Below are 17,500 nucleotides of genomic sequence, written 5' to 3'. Positions count from 1 at the left end.
TCTACCTTCAATATCTACATAACTAGGTTTAACATGTCTCCCAACAACGATGAGAAAGACACACCTCTCCTGCCCTGGGATAACTTCAACAACTGGGTACATGCTATATGTGTGGTTACCTTTGATCTGGAGCTTGGCCAGGCCATGGAGGTGAGTGATACTCTACATTTTTACCTCCTTACTCTTAACATGTCGCTTGTATCACTTTATAAGATTTAGGACACACTTCAGATGATTCTTGTTATTTACTCAGGCCATGTAGCATGGAAACTTATCAGGAACCTGGGTGGAAACAGCTTGATAAGTAGGCCTACATTTAGCGGGGGACATTGTCCATACTAAATAACAAAAAGGCACAATACCGTGACTGGAACAATACACAAATAATACGCATGTACCAGAGAGGAGCTTGCCGCGACGTTTCGGTCCGACTTGGACCCGTTACAAATGGTCCAGGTCGGACCGAAACGTCGTCGTAAGCTCCTCTCTCCTATATGCGGGTTATTTGTGTATTGCCACACTGTAAAGGAATTTTTATGTGCTAACATAAAATTATTAAACTGTGGTCAATATTAGAGGTAGACGAATGGGTAAGATAGATATTAGAAAAGTTATGCAGTAAATCTCTTAAATTTATTATTTATTGTCAAGATTTTTGTGTTAATATTCAATGAGTAAGTAAGTTTATTCAGGTATACACAAATACAGTTACACAGAATTATCATACATACCAGCATATGTGTAGAGAACCTGGGATAACCCAAAAAAAGTCAGAGTGACTTATTTCCATTGGGGTCCTTTTACCTTATTATTATAATATAAAAGTTATAATATTTTCTTATTATTCTATAATGAAGATAACATTTTATTATCATACTAAAAAGACTATCTACAATACGAGGGTCATTACTAGGAATAAGGTAAAATTTACACGTATTTTAGCTAAAAAATAGAAAATCATTCCCCTCCCTTTCTGTAGCTACATTCATCAGACACCTTTTGGCACTCTTCTTAAACTGGTTCATGCTATGACTGGCTTTGACATGTGCGGGTAGTCTGTTCCATTCCTTTATTGCTGTACAATAAAAGGTATTTGAAGCCTGGCCACTGACTGTGGGTACTACAAAGTTGTGCTCTCTCCCCCTAGTACTATGATTGCTTTGGTTCCCAACCTTGACAAAATTGACAGCAAGATATTCTGGACACTGTTTGTGAGCAATTTTATAAACATGATTTAGCTTCAGTTGTTTTACTCTGTCTTCAATATTCAGCATATCCAACTGCTGTAATTCATCCTGGCCTACATGTTCTCTTGGTCCCAGCCCCAGGATGAATCTTACGATTTTGTTTTGGGTGATTTGCAGTCTTATCTTTCAGTTTTTTGTCAATGCAGAGTACCATGAAGAGCAAGCGTAATCCATATGGCATTGTGTAAGGGCTAGACATAGGGTCCTGCGAGCCTCAGTAGGTAGACACTGTGCTTGTCTACACAGGAACTTCAGTCTGGCATTCGCTTTCTTTACTACACTGTTCCCTATCAATTCTCCTGACATGCATGGGTCAAAGGGGATTCCCAGATATTTTACTGATGAAACAATAATGCATTCTTTAAATTCAGAAAGAGAAAACAGAATTTATACTGACTGTAGCAGTATTTATCATATGAGTAGTATCTAAAAAAAAAAATAATAAATAAATTGTGTTTCCTGTAATATTGTAAACAGTATCAGCAGTCACCAATGTTATCCAGGTGGCTCATGGCCTGGTAGACAAAGCTCTCACTTCAGGAGCTGAGTCTTGGGGCCAGGAGCTGAGTATCGACCCCTGCAACTACAGTTAGGTGAGTACACGCTGATGTCCGAGTTCGATTCCCGGCAAGGGTGGAAACATTGGGCGTGTATCCTTACACCTGTTGTTCATGTTGACCCATCAGTAAAATTGGTACCTGGATATTAGTTGACTGGTGTGGGTCGCATCCTGGAACAAAATTGACCTAATTTGCCTGAAATGCTCTGCATAACGAGGGGCTTTCTATAAAGTAGTACATGTCATTAACGTTAGCTAGGCCTGTATACCTTGTACATGTACTTGTAGAAAATAAGGATTTTGTTATTAGGTGGCAGTGTTGGTGACTTATTAAATCATTAATAAATCACCTGGCCTGAGTTGGTTGATAATATTTCCCTTAAAATGTTCAACATTAGGTGGCATATGCCATGGATGGTGCTCTATTTTGTGGAAATGGTAAGAATTGTAATGTAGCCTTAGGAAACCCAACATAAGCCAAATTAAAATAAACTAATGTCACTTTAACCTTACTCTGCCAGTGGTAGATGTAAGGTAATAATTACCAACAACTATTCAGTGGAACTTATAATTTTACACTTTTAAGTACATATGACCTCTGTACATCATAGAATTAGTGTGTAATTATTTCTTGTGCAAATTGTTATTTTGGGAGATAAAAGGAAAATAACTACAGCATACTGAGGCATATTTCATACCTGGCCAGTTGTAAACAAAGGCAGTTGGTATTTTCAGGTTAAGTTATGTAACCCACCCAATCATTACCTTACCTAATTTTAACTAAATGCAACCTACCTTAATCTAACCTGACCTATTTTTGTTAATGTCTCCCCACATATAAATCAGCACAAGAAATGTACTTATTCCAGGATGGAAAGATAAGATTTTGTTTGGATTTTTAACCCCAGAGGGTTATCCACCCAGGATAACCCAAGAAAGGCAACATGTCATTGAGGGACTGTACATCTTAATTCCATTGGGGTCCTCAATCTTATCCCCCAGGATGTGACCCACACCAGTTAACTAACATCCGGGTACCTACTGACTAGGTGAACAGGACAACAGGTTCAAGGAAATGCGTCCAATGTTTCCACCCCTGCCGGGAATTGAATCCGGACCCTTATCGTGTGAAGCAAGAGCTTTGCCAGCCACAGGGCCTGCAAAAGAAAGACTTGTAATTATGGATAAGAGAGAAGCAGATGAAGGGAATACCTGCGAGTTATATCTGACAGTGTGCAAGGCACACTGGGGTTTTGTAACGAATTACCATCATATCATGTATTTTATGGTTTTGAGTTAGAATAGTTTAAGGTATGATACAACTTTTGGAACTGATTAACATTGGAACACAAAGACCACTGTACTACTACATTTATATATGTGGGAGAACTCTTCATCCTTCGGAAAATATTGGAGACCTCTCCTAACTGTTCATTGACTTGAGAACATCACTGAGATCACTAATAGTCAACAGAAGTATTACAGTACCATATCTATACAAAAATTGTTTTCATAGTTTTATCCTATTACATATTATACCATACACATACATATGTGGTAGTCACTATAGATACACACTGAGGATATCACTACAGTTTCTCAAACAGATTTATTTCCTTTGGGGTTGTATATCAAGCTTGACATCCAAAGACTGCTTGTAAAACAAGTGCTTACCATCACCCAGTGAAAGCAGAAAAACCCAGTGGCCCGGTGGCCTGGTGGCTGAAGCTCCCGCTTCACACACGGAGGGCCCGGGTTCGATTCCCGGCGGGTGGAAACATTTCGACACGTTTCCTTACACCTGTTGTCCTGTTCACCTAGCAGCAAATAGGTACCTGGGTGTTAGTCGACTGGTGTGGGTCGCATCCTGGGGGACAAGATTAAGGATCCCAATGGAAATAAGTTAGACAGTCCTCGATGACGCACTGACTTTCTTGGGTTATCCTGGGTGGCTAACCCTCCGGGGTTAAAAATCCGAACGAAATCTTATCTTATCTTATCTTAAACATCTGCAACCCAAATGTTTTTCCAGAGGTTCACTGACAAATGAACATAAAAAAGAAGGCCTACTGGCCCATGTGAGGCAGGTCCAAGTCACCTACCGGCTTAAGCCACTGACTCAAGCTAGTCAGGTCCAGGTTACATCCACGTAAGGAAGGAGCATTGCATCAGACCTATTAGCACAAGCTAGTCAGGTCCAACTCATACCCACCCACACCTACTTATGTATTTATCTAACCTATTTTTAAAACTACGCAATGTTTTAGCTTCAGTGACAGTACGTACTCGGGAGTTTGTTCCGCTTATCCACAACACTATTATCAAACTAGTACTTATCTATATCCTTCCTGAATCTGAATTTTTCCAACTTGAAACCATTGCTGCGAGTCCTGTCTTGGCTACTTATTTTTAGCCGCTATTTACATTCCCTTTATTTATTCCTGTTTTCCATTTATACACCTCAATCATATCCCCCCTAATTCTACGTCTTTCTAGAGAGTGCAGATTCAGAGCCCTCAGTCTATCCTTATAAGGAGGATTTCTGATACATGGGATCAACTTTGTCATCTTCTTTTGTACATTTTCCAGTGCATTTATATCCATTCTGTAATACAGTGACTAGAACTGTGCAGCATAATCTAAACGAGGCTTAACCAAAGATATATAGAGTTGCAGAACAACCTGAGGACTCCTATTATTTATGCTTCTAGATATGAAACCAAGGATTCTGTTCGCTTTATTGCGAACACTTATGCGCTGTTGTCTTGGTTTTAGATTACTGCTAACCAGATCTCCTAAATCTTTTTTGCAGTCAGTAATATTAAGATCTACATTTTATACTTTATATGTGGCATTTGTCTATATTAAACTGCATCTGCCACTTCTCTGACCACTACATCAGTCTGTTCAAATCTTCCTGGAGTGCTCTAATATCCTCATTAGAATGAATAAGACGGCCCGTTTTGGTGTCATTGGCTAACTTGCTTATATCGCTATTTATTCCCTCATCTATGTCATTTATGTAAATTGTGAATACCAAAGCACCCAACACTGACCCCTGTGTAACACTGTGACATACCCTCACTCTGATTTCTCTCCATTTATACACTCTCTACTGTCTGTTTGTCAACCACGCCTCTATCCAGGAAAAAATTTCTCCTCCTATTCCATGTGCCTTAATTTTCCTCAATAGCCTTTGATGTGGAACTCTATCAAAAGCCTTACTGAAGTCCATATACACAATATCACATTCATTACCATGATCTACCTCCTCAAATACCTTAGTGAAAAAAGTTAGTAAATTTGAAAGGCAGGAATGCCCATTTGTAAAACCATGCTGAGAGTCATTAATCAGTTTATGCCTTTCAAGATGGCTGTGAATTGACTCAGCAATTATTGGTCTGTAGTTTGAATCTAAGAACCTGTCTCCTGCTTTGTAAATAGGTATTACATTTGCTATTTTCCACTTGTCTGGCACTATGCCAGTTTGTAGTGATATGTTGAAAAGATTAGCCAAAGGTTTACTAAGTTCTTCTTTACTTTCCTTCAAAATCCTTGCAAGCAGTTCATCAGGGCCTGGGGATTTGTTAGGTTTTAATTTCACTTGTTTGTCTAGGGACCATGTCAAGTTACCCTAATTGTGCTTAGTTTATTATCATCCCGTGCTACATGATTTATTATTTCTGGAATTTCACTAGTATCTTCCTGCATAAAAACTGAGAGGAAGTAAGTGTTAAAAACTTTATGAACCACAAAATCCCCATTTTTCTTTTAAAGTGCAAGCAGTGTATTTCCCACTCTCAAAATTCGAGTCTGCATGGCTAGTTTTCCTGGATCCCTTAATAGTATTTCTATGCTCATACTCCAACAGAACATCAAATCATAAAACCATTTTCCTCCACTTACAATTTGTTTACAGGTTTGTTGGGTGATTCTTGGTAACGGAGAGTAATGATAAGTCTTCGGAGGCTTCTTACTTTATTTGCAATGTCGTGGGGTACACAGGCAGTGTGTTAAGTGCCCATGGCCCTGGAGGGCCATGCCCAGTGAGGGAGAGAGGAGTAGGCCTTGTTGACTGAGTGAAGGCCACTGAGAGAGTGAGGCAGAGGCAGGTGTGGACAGGCTGAAGTGGTACAGGCCTGTAGGTGGCAGCACGAGCATGGAGTGAAATATGAGCTCAGCTGGCAGACAGCATAGGCTGTCCGTGCAGACAGTACAGGCTGTCTACATTCACTCGACCACGCACCACCATGGTCATCCCTGACCTTGACTGGCTATAAAAAAATCTCGGTCTCTCGCAGGAACAGGGCACAGAACACAAAATAAAAACATATACTGTACATATATACATATGGACATGGAAAAAAAAACTTCCTACAGGGAGGGAAGAAAAAAACAAGTTTTTTTCATAGTAAAACCAATCAAAATCACCTCTATTTCTATAATACTGTACATATTCCATTCTATCAAATGAGACCAAGAAAACGAGAATACAAAAATAAATACTATACGAAAATAGACCACAAAGTCGGAATTTTAATTAAAAAAAAATGGTTGGAGTTTTTTTATTCTCATTATGCACTGCGTGTTGCAGGATTTTTTTTTTTATATGGTGCACACTGACCACACAGACCCATTCTCTCACATGTGGGCCTACCAGCTTCTCTTGCTTGATTTGAAGCTGCTAGAATTTTTGAGTATATATACATCACACACAATGGCTCGTAAGACGTATATATATGAGTGAAACAGTCAAAGGGTTAAGACTACAAATATTTTAAGGTAATTAATGAGTGTACTATATATGCATTTTATCGCTTTAGGGAGCTTAATGTCGTAGTAGGTATAAGTGGCCAGGCAGGATGCCATACCTCCCACATGACTTTCTACAAATAAATGCCTTTCACCTCTCACCCTACATTAAGACCATTAAGACTACAAATATTTTAAGGTAAGTAATGCATGTACTGTACATGCATTTTATCGCTCTAGGGAGCTTTAAGCATCGTAGTATAATATGTGTGGGTGGGGTGGCCAGGAGGGCTATCACACCTGACTTCTTAGAGCAAATACTACTCACCTTTTGCCCTACATTAAGACTACAAATATTTTGAGGTAAATAATGAGTGTACTGTGTGTGTATTTTACTTTTTAATGCCTAGTTCTATTGCTAACTTAATATGTTAGTGTAAACTTGTTATCTGGCATTTATATGCATTAATCAATGGAAAAAATGGAGTTCTGCTTTCCGGCGAAGTCTGCTTTCCGGTAGTAGCCTGGAACCTAACCTTCCGAATACGTGGGGCCCTACTGTATATGTATATTTATTTTATTAACACATCAGCCATTTCCCACTAAGGGAGGGTGGCCCGAAAAAGAAAAACTTTCATCATCATTCGCTCTATCACTGTCTTGCCAGAGGGGTGTTTTACACTACAGTCATAAAATTGCAACATTGACACCCCTCCTTCAGAGTGTAGACACTGTACTTCCCATCTCCAGGACTCAAGTCCGGCCTGCTGGTTTCCCTGAATCCCTTCATAATGTTACTTTGCTCACACTCCAATAGCACGTCAAATATTAAAAACCATTTGTCTCCATTCACTCCTATCAAATACGCTCACGCATGCTTGCTGGAAGTCCAAGCTCCTCAGACACAAAACCTTTACCCCTCTCCCTCCAACCCATCCTAGGCCGACCCCTACCCCGCCTTCCCTCCACTACAGATTTATACACTCTCAAAGTCATTCTGTTTTGTTCCATTCTCTACATGTCCGAACCATCTCAACAGCCCCCCCTCAGCCCTCTGGATAATAGTTTTGGTAATCCCACACCTTCTTCTAATTTCCAAACTACAAATTCTCTGCATTATACATAACATCTCCACTGCCTCCAGCCTTCTTTGTTGCACATTCATCAATGCTTCACACCCAGTATACAAGAGTGTTGGTACAACTATACTCTCATACATCCTAAATCCACATCTCCACTGCCTCCAGCCTTCTCCTTGTTGACAAGGCGCCTAAAGATCTCTGTGTATTTTATACCAACATCAGACACTCATCACCCTACTTGACAACCTTCACGGCTGGGTTCACCTGCCCTCCCAAATACTCAGACAACGGAACAACAGACTGAGGGATACTCCTGATCATCCACTGTGTAGAAACAAAGTTCTTTGTCTTCACAGACTCCTAAATGCACCACTCACCCTTTTTCCCTCATTAATTCTGTGATTCACCTCATCCCTCATAGACCCATCTGCTGACACGTCCACTCCTAAATATCTGAATACATTCACCTCCTCCATACTCTCTCCCTCCAATGATATCCAATCTTTCGTCACCTAATCTTTTTGTTATCCTCATAACCTTACTCTTTCCTATATTCACTTTTAATTTTCTTCTTTTACATACCCTACCAAATTCATCCACCAACCTCTGCAACTTCTCTTCAGAATCGCCCAAAAGCACCGTGTCATCAGCAACGAGCAACTGTGACAACTCCCACTTTGTGTTTGATTCTTTATCTTTTAACTCCACACCTCTTGCCAAGTCCCTAGCATTTACTTCTCTTACAACCCCATCTGTAAATATATTAAACAACCATGGTGACATCACACATCCTTGTCTAAGGCCTATTTTTACTGGAAAATAATTTCCCTCTTTCCTACATACCCTAACCTGAGCCTCACTAACCTCGTAACAACTCTTCACTGCTTTCGGTAACCTACCTCCTACACCATACACCTGCAACATCTGCCACATTGCTTCCCTATCCACCCTGTCATATGCCTTTTCCAAATCCATAAATGCTCAAAGTGGGTGAAATCACCCACTTCGAGACCGCTAACTTCGTGAGTTTGGGAGAGGGCCTCTCGACCCTCAAAGGGTTATTATATAAATAAAATAATTTTTGTTAATGCTTTTAGGTGCCTGGAACAGATTAATTTAATTTACATTATTTCTTATGTGGAAAATGGTTTCAAAATTCGTGAATTTCAACTTTCGGCAGACTCTCTGGAATGGATTAATCTCGAAATTCGGGGGTCCACTGTACAGTATTTCACTGTGGAATAATTGAGGATATAATGGCTGAAATGTAGTGTAAAACAAACACAAATCACTCATTTGAGTAAAGACTAACGTTAGGGACTAACGAGTGACAGTGTCAGAAGATCTCACTTCCAAGGATCACAACAGCGGCATTATCACGTGAACAAAGAAAATGATTGGTTTTATAACTAGAACCTTCAAATCAAGAGATGCCAAGCCATTGATGACACTTAGATCACTTGCTTTGGGAGGGCAGGTCCCTCTCAAACTTAGATCACTTGTTCTCTCTCTCTCTCTCTCTTGGCTGAAATACTATTGTATTCGAGGCAGGAATACTACTGTATTCTAACATCCCAATTTAAGGTAGGTGGAATTGCTGCTCTGGAGAATATACTGAGAACATTCATTGCTGCCTAAATTGGGAATGCTTGAAGTTCCTCATTCTGTACTCCTTTGAAGGTAGCCAAGGTAAATGCATTATAATTTACACCTAGAAAAGTCTAAAGGGCTTGGTTTCAAATCTGCATGCATAAATCACTCTCTGTGGAAGTGAGAGGGATGGAAGATAGTGCAAAATACCCCCAATGCAGTTTTCAGTATACCTCATACATTAGAAAGCTTTATCAACAAACCCCTAGAAGTCTTCAGAAGGGAACTTTATAAGTTCCTCTAGCAGTTCCTGATTACCTGGGCTATGGTGCATACGGTGGACTGCATGTGACTAGCACCAACATCTTGGTTGATTAGGACATCCACTGGAAAGCCTGGTTTGGGACCGGGCTGCAGAAGCGTTGCCCTCTGAAACACACTTCCTGTAACCTCCAGGCCACCCCATTGATGGTTTATTTATTTATTTATTTATTTATTTAGTAATTTGAGCATACATACAGAGGTACAAAAAAATACAGGTAAGAGCAGCATGCCAAAGCCACTTGTATGCATAGCATTACGGGCTGGCTTAAAATTAACTTAACCCTTTCAGGGTCCAAGGCCCAAATCTGGAGTCACGCACCAGTGTCCAAGAATTTTCAAAAAAAAAATTTGTTATTTTTTCTTATGAAATCGTAGAGAATCTTTTTGTGAAGGTAATAAAACAAAAAGTACGAAATTTGGTGGAAAATTGACGAAATTATGCTCTTGCGAATTTTGATGTGTCAGCGATATTTACGAATCGGCGATTTTGCCGACTTTGACTCCCATTTTAGGCCAATTACATTATTCCAGTCAACCAAATTCTTAGCTATTTCACTAGTATTACTTCTATTCTATCGATTGAGCACAAGAAATCGCCAAGTCAACTGTTTCAACTATAAAATAAAGTGATCGGAAATTGTTAATTTGGCCAATTTAACACAAAGTTCAAAATATTCCAATTTCAAAATAGGGTCCAGAATAAACAATGTAGGTATTCCTGGCACTAAACTAACATTTCCTCTGTTCATTAGTTATGTTTTGAGGCTTTACAAATAAATTCCATTTTGATTTTTTATTCACATAATGAATTTTTATTCACACCAAAAAATAGAAGATTTACTGTTATGCAATACTGTAATAATTGTATAAATATCATCACCATATTTGTGAATGTATATTAGACCCACCAGCTGACGTGTATTAGACGTGTGAGGTCGTTTGTTTACTCTTGGATATCGGCAAAAATTTAACATTTCTGCTACTTTGAGCTCAGTTTCAAGCCATTTCCAATGCTAAAACCAATCAAAATCATCTCTATTTCTGTAATATGTCTTCCATTCTATCAAATGAGACCAAGAAATCGCAAATACAACTATAAAAAGCATACGAAAAAACACTGCAAAGTTGCTGTTTTAATCGAAAAATCATGATTTCATTTTTTTTCTCTCATTATACACAGTGTGCTGCAGGATCTGTTTTATGTGGTGCACACATACCACATAGATGTATTCTCTCATATCTAGGCCCAAATGTACCACTCACAGTTTATCAGAGTGAGCTGAACTCATGGCGTAGATCTACGGTTTGGACCCTGAACGTAAAGCCGTAGATCTACGGGACGGACCCTGAAAGGGTTAAGATTAACTAAGCAATGATGTAATCAGTGATAAAACATTATTGTAAACAGATAACAATTAAGCACAAATGAGTATTACAAAGACAGGGCATATGGTTGCATGCATTGCTGTACATTCAGTCGAATGGAGTATTCTGTTAGGTAGTGTATTTAAAAAATAACAAAGTTAGATTGGGTCTTAGGTTTAACATTTATGTGATATAATTGTGAGAAACATTTAAGATATACAATTTATAAGGTTCAGTTATTCAGTATTTAAAGTAATGAGGTAGTGGATGCTGATGCTTAAGTCTACTGTACCAGTTATATTCTCTGTATAGTAGATTTCTGCCCCAAAGTGATTTTCTGGTCATGTAATGGTAAACCTGGAGGTACATTACATTTTGGTAAAAAAATAAAAGTAACGGAATAAATAAGAATGTTGGCATTTAACTCTCTTAATAGCAGTCCTTCCTTTGAGGTGCTTTGATGATTGAGAATAACTATTTGAAATGGGTCCTGTGTTGACAGCCATATGTATTTAATGTGCCCAAAGTTTTCCCTTTTATATTTAAATCTGGAATTTTAATTGTTTTGGTGTCTTTGGGTAGAGTAAAAAAATGGGTAGTAGGTTGGTAGACAGCAACCACCCAGGGAAGTACTACCGTCCTGCCAGATGACTGTGAAACAGAAACCTGTAACTGTTTTGCATGATGGTAGGATTGCTGGTTTCTTTTTCTGTCTCATAAACACGCTAGATAACAGGGATATCTTGCTACTCCTACTTACACTTTGGTCACACTTCACAGACACGCACATGCATATATATATACATACATCTAGGTTTTTCTCCTTTTTCTAAATAGCTCTTGTTCTTCTTTATTTCTTCTATTGTCCATGGGGAAGTGGAAAAGAATCTTTCCTCCGTAAGCCATGCGTGTCGTATGAGGCGACTAAAATGCCGGGAGCAATGGGCTAGTAACCCCTTCTCCTGTAGACATTTACTAAAAAAGAGAAGAAGAAAAACTTTATAAAACTGGGATGCTTAAATGTGCGTGGATGTAGTGCAGATGACAAGAAACAGATGATTGCTGATGTTATGAATGAAAAGAAGTTGGATGTCCTGGCCCTAAGCGAAACAAAGCTGAAGGGGGTAGGGGAGTTTCAGTGGGGGGAAATAAATGGGATTAAATCTGGAGTATCTGAGAGAGTTAGAGCAAAGGAAGGGGTAGCAGTAATGTTAAATGATTAGTTATGGAAGGAGAAAAGAGAATATGAATGTGTAAATTCAAGAATTATGTGGATTAAAGTAAAGGTTGGATGCGAAAAGTGGGTCATAATAAGCGTGTATGCACCTGGAGAAGAGAGGAATGTAGAGGAGAGAGAGAGATTTTGGGAGATGTTAAGTGAATGTATAGGAGCCTTTGAACCAAGTGAGAGAGTAATTGTGGTAGGGGACCTGAATGCTAAAGTAGGAGAAACTTTTAGAGAGGGTGTGGTAGGTAAGTTTGGGGTGCCAGGTGTAAATGATAATGGGAGCCCTTTGATTGAACTTTGTATAGAAAGGGGTTTAGTTATAGGTAATACATATTTTAAGAAAAAGAGGATAAATAAGTATACAAGATATGATGTAGGGCAAAATGACAGTAGTTTGTTGGATTATGTATTGGTAGATAAAAGACTGTTGAGTAGACTTCAGGATGTACATGTTTATAGAGGGGCCACAGATATATCAGATCACTTTCTAGTTGTAGCTACACTGAGAGTAAAAGGTAGATGGGATACAAGGAGAATAGAAGCATCAGGGAAGAGAGAGGTGAAGGTTTATAAACTAAAAGAGGAGGCAGTTAGGGCAAGATATAAACAGCTATTGGAGGATAGATGGGCTAATGAGAGCATAGGCAATGGGGTCGAAGAGGTATGGGGTAGGTTTAAAAATGTTAGTGTTAGAGTGTTCAGCAGAAGTTTGTGGTTACAGGAAAGTGGGTGCGGGAGGGAAGAGGAGCGATTGGTGGAATGATGATGTAAAGAGAGTAGTAAGGGAGAAAAAGTTAGCATATGAGAAGTTTTTACAAAGTAGAAGTGATGCAAGGAGGGAAGAGTATATGGAGAAAAAGAGAGAGGTTAAGAGAGTGGTGAAGCAATGTAAAAAGAGAGCAAATGAGAGAGTGGGTGAGCTGTTATCAACAAATTTTGTTGAAAATAAGAAAAAGTTTTGGAGTGAGATTAACAAGTTAAGAAAGCCTAGAGAACAAATGGATTTGTCAGTTAAAAATAGGAGAGGAGAGTTATTAAATGGAGAGTTAGAGGTATTGGGAAGATGGAGGGAATATTTTGAGGAATTGTTAAATGTTGATGAAGATAGGGAAGCTGTGATTTCGTGTATAGGACAAGGAGGAATAACGTCTTGTAGGAGTGAGGAAGAGCCAATTGTGAGTGTGGGGGAAGTTCGTGAGGCAGTAGGTAAAATGAAAGGGGGTAAGGCAGCCGGGATTGATGGGATAAAGATAGAAATGTTAAAAGCAGGTGGGGATATAGTTTTGGAGTGGTTGGTGCAATTATTTAATAAATGTATGGAAGAGGGTAAGGTACCTAGGGATTGGCAGAGAGCATGCATAGTTCCTTTGTATAAAGGCAAAGGGGATAAAAGAGAGTGCAAAAATTATAGGGGGATAAGTCTGCTGAGTATACCTGGTAAAGTGTATGGTAGAGTTATTATTGAAAGAATTAAGAGTAAGACGGAGAATAGGATAGCAGATGAACAAGGAGGTTTTAGGAAAGGTAGGGGGTGTGTGGATCAGGTGTTTACAGTGAAACATATAAATGAACAGTATTTAGATAAGGCTAAAGAGGTCTTTGTGGCCTTTATGGATTTGGAAAAGGCGTATGACAGGGTGGATAGGGGGGCAATGTGGCAGATGTTGCAAGTGTATGGTGTAGGAGGTAGGTTACTGAAAGCAGTGAAGAGTTTTTACGAGGATAGTGAGGCTCAAGTTAGAGTATGTAGGAAAGAGGGAAATTATTTCCCAGTAAAAGTAGGCCTTAGACAAGGATGTGTGATGTCACCGTGGTTGTTTAATATATTTATAGATGGGGTTGTAAGAGAAGTAAATGCGAGGGTCTTGGCAAGAGGCGTGGAGTTAAAAGATAAAGAATCACACACAAAGTGGGAGTTGTCACAGCTGCTCTTTGCTGATGACACTGTGCTCTTGGGAGATTCTGAAGAGAAGTTGCAGAGATTGGTGGATGAATTTGGTAGGGTGTGCAAAAGAAGAAAATAAAAGGTGAATACAGGAAAGAGTAAGGTTATGAGGATAACAAAAAGATTAGGTGATGAAAGATTGAATATCAGATTGGAGGGAGAGAGTATGGAGGAGGTGAATGTATTCAGATATTTGGGAGTGGACGTGTCAGCGGATGGGTCTATGAAAGATGAGGTGAATCATAGAATTGATGAGGGGAAAAGAGTGAGTGGTGCACTTAGGAGTCTGTGGAGACAAAGAACTTTGTCCTTGGAGGCAAAGACGGGAATGTATGAGAGTATAGTTTTACCAACGCTCTTATATGGGTGTGAAGCATGGGTGATGAATGTTGCAGCGAGGAGAAGGCTGGAGGCAGTGGAGATGTCATGTCTGAGAGCAATGTGTGGTGTGAATATAATGCAGAGAATTCGTAGTTTGGAAGTTAGGAGGAGGTGCGGGATTACCAAAACTGTTGTCCAGAGGGCTGAGGAAGGGTTGTTGAGGTGGTTCGGACATGTAGAGAGAATGGAGCGAAACAGAATGACTTCAAGAGTGTATCAGTCTGTAGTGGAAGGAAGGCGGGGTAGGGGTCGGCCTAGGAAAGGTTGGAGGGAGGGGGTAAAGGAGGTTTTGTGTGCGAGGGGCTTGGACTTCCAGCAGGCATGCGTGAGCGTGTTTGATAGGAGTGAATGGAGACAAATGGTTTTTAATACTTGACGTGCTGTTGGAGTGTGAGCAAAGTAACATTTATGAAGGGGTTCAGGGAAACCGGCAGGCTGGACTTGAGTCCTGGAGATGGGAAGTACAGTGCCTGCACTCTGAATGAGGGGAGTTAATGTTGCAGTTTAAAAACTGTAGTGTAAAGCACCCTTCTGGCAAGACAGTGATGGAGTGAATGATGGTGAAAGTTTTTCTTTTTCGGGCCACCCTGCCTTGGTGGGAATCGGCCAGTGTGATAATAAAAAAAAATAAAAAAAAATGGTTTGATTTCTTAATATGTACTCATTTTATAATATATACTCAATTTAATCCACAAGTGCTGAATGACTGCTGTGTACTACAGCACTAGGCCTATCTCTGCCACAGAACCCTTACAGTATTTGCCAGGACAGAGTCCCGATATTGGTCTTAATCTTTAGACAACCCTTATACCCACAGAAGCTCAAGAGGGGGAGTAAGAATTTTTTTTTTTTTTACCCTTTCTCCAATTTCAATAAAATTTTTACTGTGATTTAAGCAGCATTTGACATATCCTCACTGTGTTTGTAAAGCCTTTTTGCCTAACAGATAGATAGAAAAAAATAAATAATGCCCTATTCTATAGGGCCTACAAATCTCCACACTTTACAAAATTGGCAAGATATACAATGTTCTAGTTGACATCAGATGAGAGATAAAGGTCTAATTAATTACATTACAGAAGTGTTTGAGTGAAATGTCAGATTGCATAATAAAAAATGTTGAATTTTGTTTTTTTAACGATTTTTTGAGGGAAAAATCAATAAAAACAACATGGTAAGGAATATCCCAAATCTTCATTACCATTGTGTAGAACCATCATTCCTCAATAACCTGTGAAAAAATGATGACAATCTGTTATTGAAAAGTGTGGCTACAAACATCAATAACTTATTCCTGAGTAAGACACATATTACGTTCTCTGTAAAACTATGGTCACTGCATACCAAATCTCGGCACACCTCCCCTCTTGTCGGCAGCCCATGACTAAGCTGCTAAAAGATGTAAAATGGCATCATGTCCTCTTGATGACAGCTGACCCTATAACGGGAGTGCAACAAAACTGTGGTGTCTTAGAACCCAATGGAAGCGAGTCTGGTTGAATTTATTGGGTTATCCTATATTAAGTTTCCCATGTTATGTGTATAACTAAAAATCTATGCTTGTTTAATGTACCTGAGTAAAATCGTAAGGATACGTGGAGTAACCATTGACTGTATTGCGGGTTATGGCAGAGTGACCACCAGCTAGCCGGGTGGAGTCAGTGGTCGAGTGTAAGGTGCTAGTAGTATGGTGTAAAAGTTGTAGCTTCAAAGGCTTTGTTCTGGCAGGGCTGGAGTTATAATTACATGATAATTAACATCACTCAGGATAACCTTTCTCTTGACAGGAAATGAATATTTAGGAGATCTTCATAAAGAAAAGGAAACATTTCTGTCTGGACCTGGTTGAGAGGATGGGGAAAAGGGGGCACCAGTGGTACAAATGTGTCTGCTTAGCCTTCATTATACTTGAAAAGAGTGGGATGAGCTTCCGGAATACCATGGAACAGTATGACCTCGAGTGACACCTGATAAGATAAACAAGGTCAGCCGGCAAAACCTGCCAACACAACTTTGCAGTACTGTATCAAAGGTAAACTTCACACCCAAACCAATGGCTGAGAACACCCAGGAATTCAGAATAGTGAACCACGTGCAAAGAGAGAACCTGTTTGTTTAACGGGAATTCGGAGTGAACATACGAAACTGTTCTATTCATTAAAAAATGCAACAAATATTTCTTTGATATTTTAATAATAAATTGTCAGCCACACTACCCTCAAGTCACAAGCTTCTCAAACAGAATGCATGCTGGCCTAATACTGTTATGAAGTCTACCAGAATTACAAAGAAATTTGCTTTTTGGATAGACCAGATATGGACTAATAAAAAGCATACATACAAGCCTAGACAATGACCTATCATAACTACGTAGCTAAATGACATATATCAAGGTTGTCAGTTTGGTTTCATGCAAAAAACACATGATAAAAATGAAGATTCACAAGATCTGTTCATGAGTCTACTAAAATTGTGTGATGCTATTGATTACAAAACTATCCTTAAACAAAAGCACTGTCAGCTCAAGCATCTTCTTTTACTTAACCTGAGTAACAGATGCCTATAGGGTCATTAAGGTGGTTAAGGGATGGGGAAAGGTGTAGCCTTGGATTTGACATTCATGAAGCATAATGGTCCCTTTAGTCTCTTGATAGTAAAAGCTGTTAAGCACAAGGCTATTGAGTAAACAAGCTGGCAGTTTGATCCAAACCGTTTGTTGGCGGGGGGGGGGGGGAGAGGGTAATGAGTATCGTCCGTAAGGTTGTCTCATGACGGGGGAAATCCTTAGGGACAATTCAATGCCACGGGGATGGGAGACTTTCAGGTTTGATCCAAGCTAAGATTCAGTTCCTTCGATCAACAGTCCCTCATTCTGACCATCAGTATTCCTGCAGATACATATTTTCCTTCTCTTATAAAACTTTATATTAAACAACTTATAATCCGAATAATAGCCTCTCAGACAAATCCACAGGTGGACTAGCCATTTATTTTTCACTTAAGTAATCACTACTGCCTTTAAAGTTG

The 17,500-nt window shown here is 39.4% G+C and overlaps 1 protein-coding gene across 1 annotated transcript in view; it reads left to right on the top strand.

Annotated features, from left to right (window-relative positions):
• The window catches only part of LOC128686157 (protein DENND6A), a 155,080-nt gene that overhangs the window by 63 nt on the left and 137,517 nt on the right, over positions 1-17,500 (top strand). The window contains exon 1 of the mRNA XM_070083129.1: positions 1-150. This exon is cut by the window's left edge and continues 63 nt beyond it. Coding sequence (XP_069939230.1) covers positions 34-150 — 117 coding nt within the window. The 5' untranslated portion in view covers positions 1-33. The remainder of the gene's footprint in view (positions 151-17,500) is intronic.

This window comes from Cherax quadricarinatus, chromosome 9 (genome assembly GCF_038502225.1).
Source record: "Cherax quadricarinatus isolate ZL_2023a chromosome 9, ASM3850222v1, whole genome shotgun sequence".
Lineage (NCBI taxonomy): Eukaryota > Metazoa > Arthropoda > Malacostraca > Decapoda > Parastacidae > Cherax > Cherax quadricarinatus.
The sequence above is the reverse complement of the archived record's forward strand: the minus strand, read 5'-3'. Positions and strand labels throughout refer to the sequence as shown.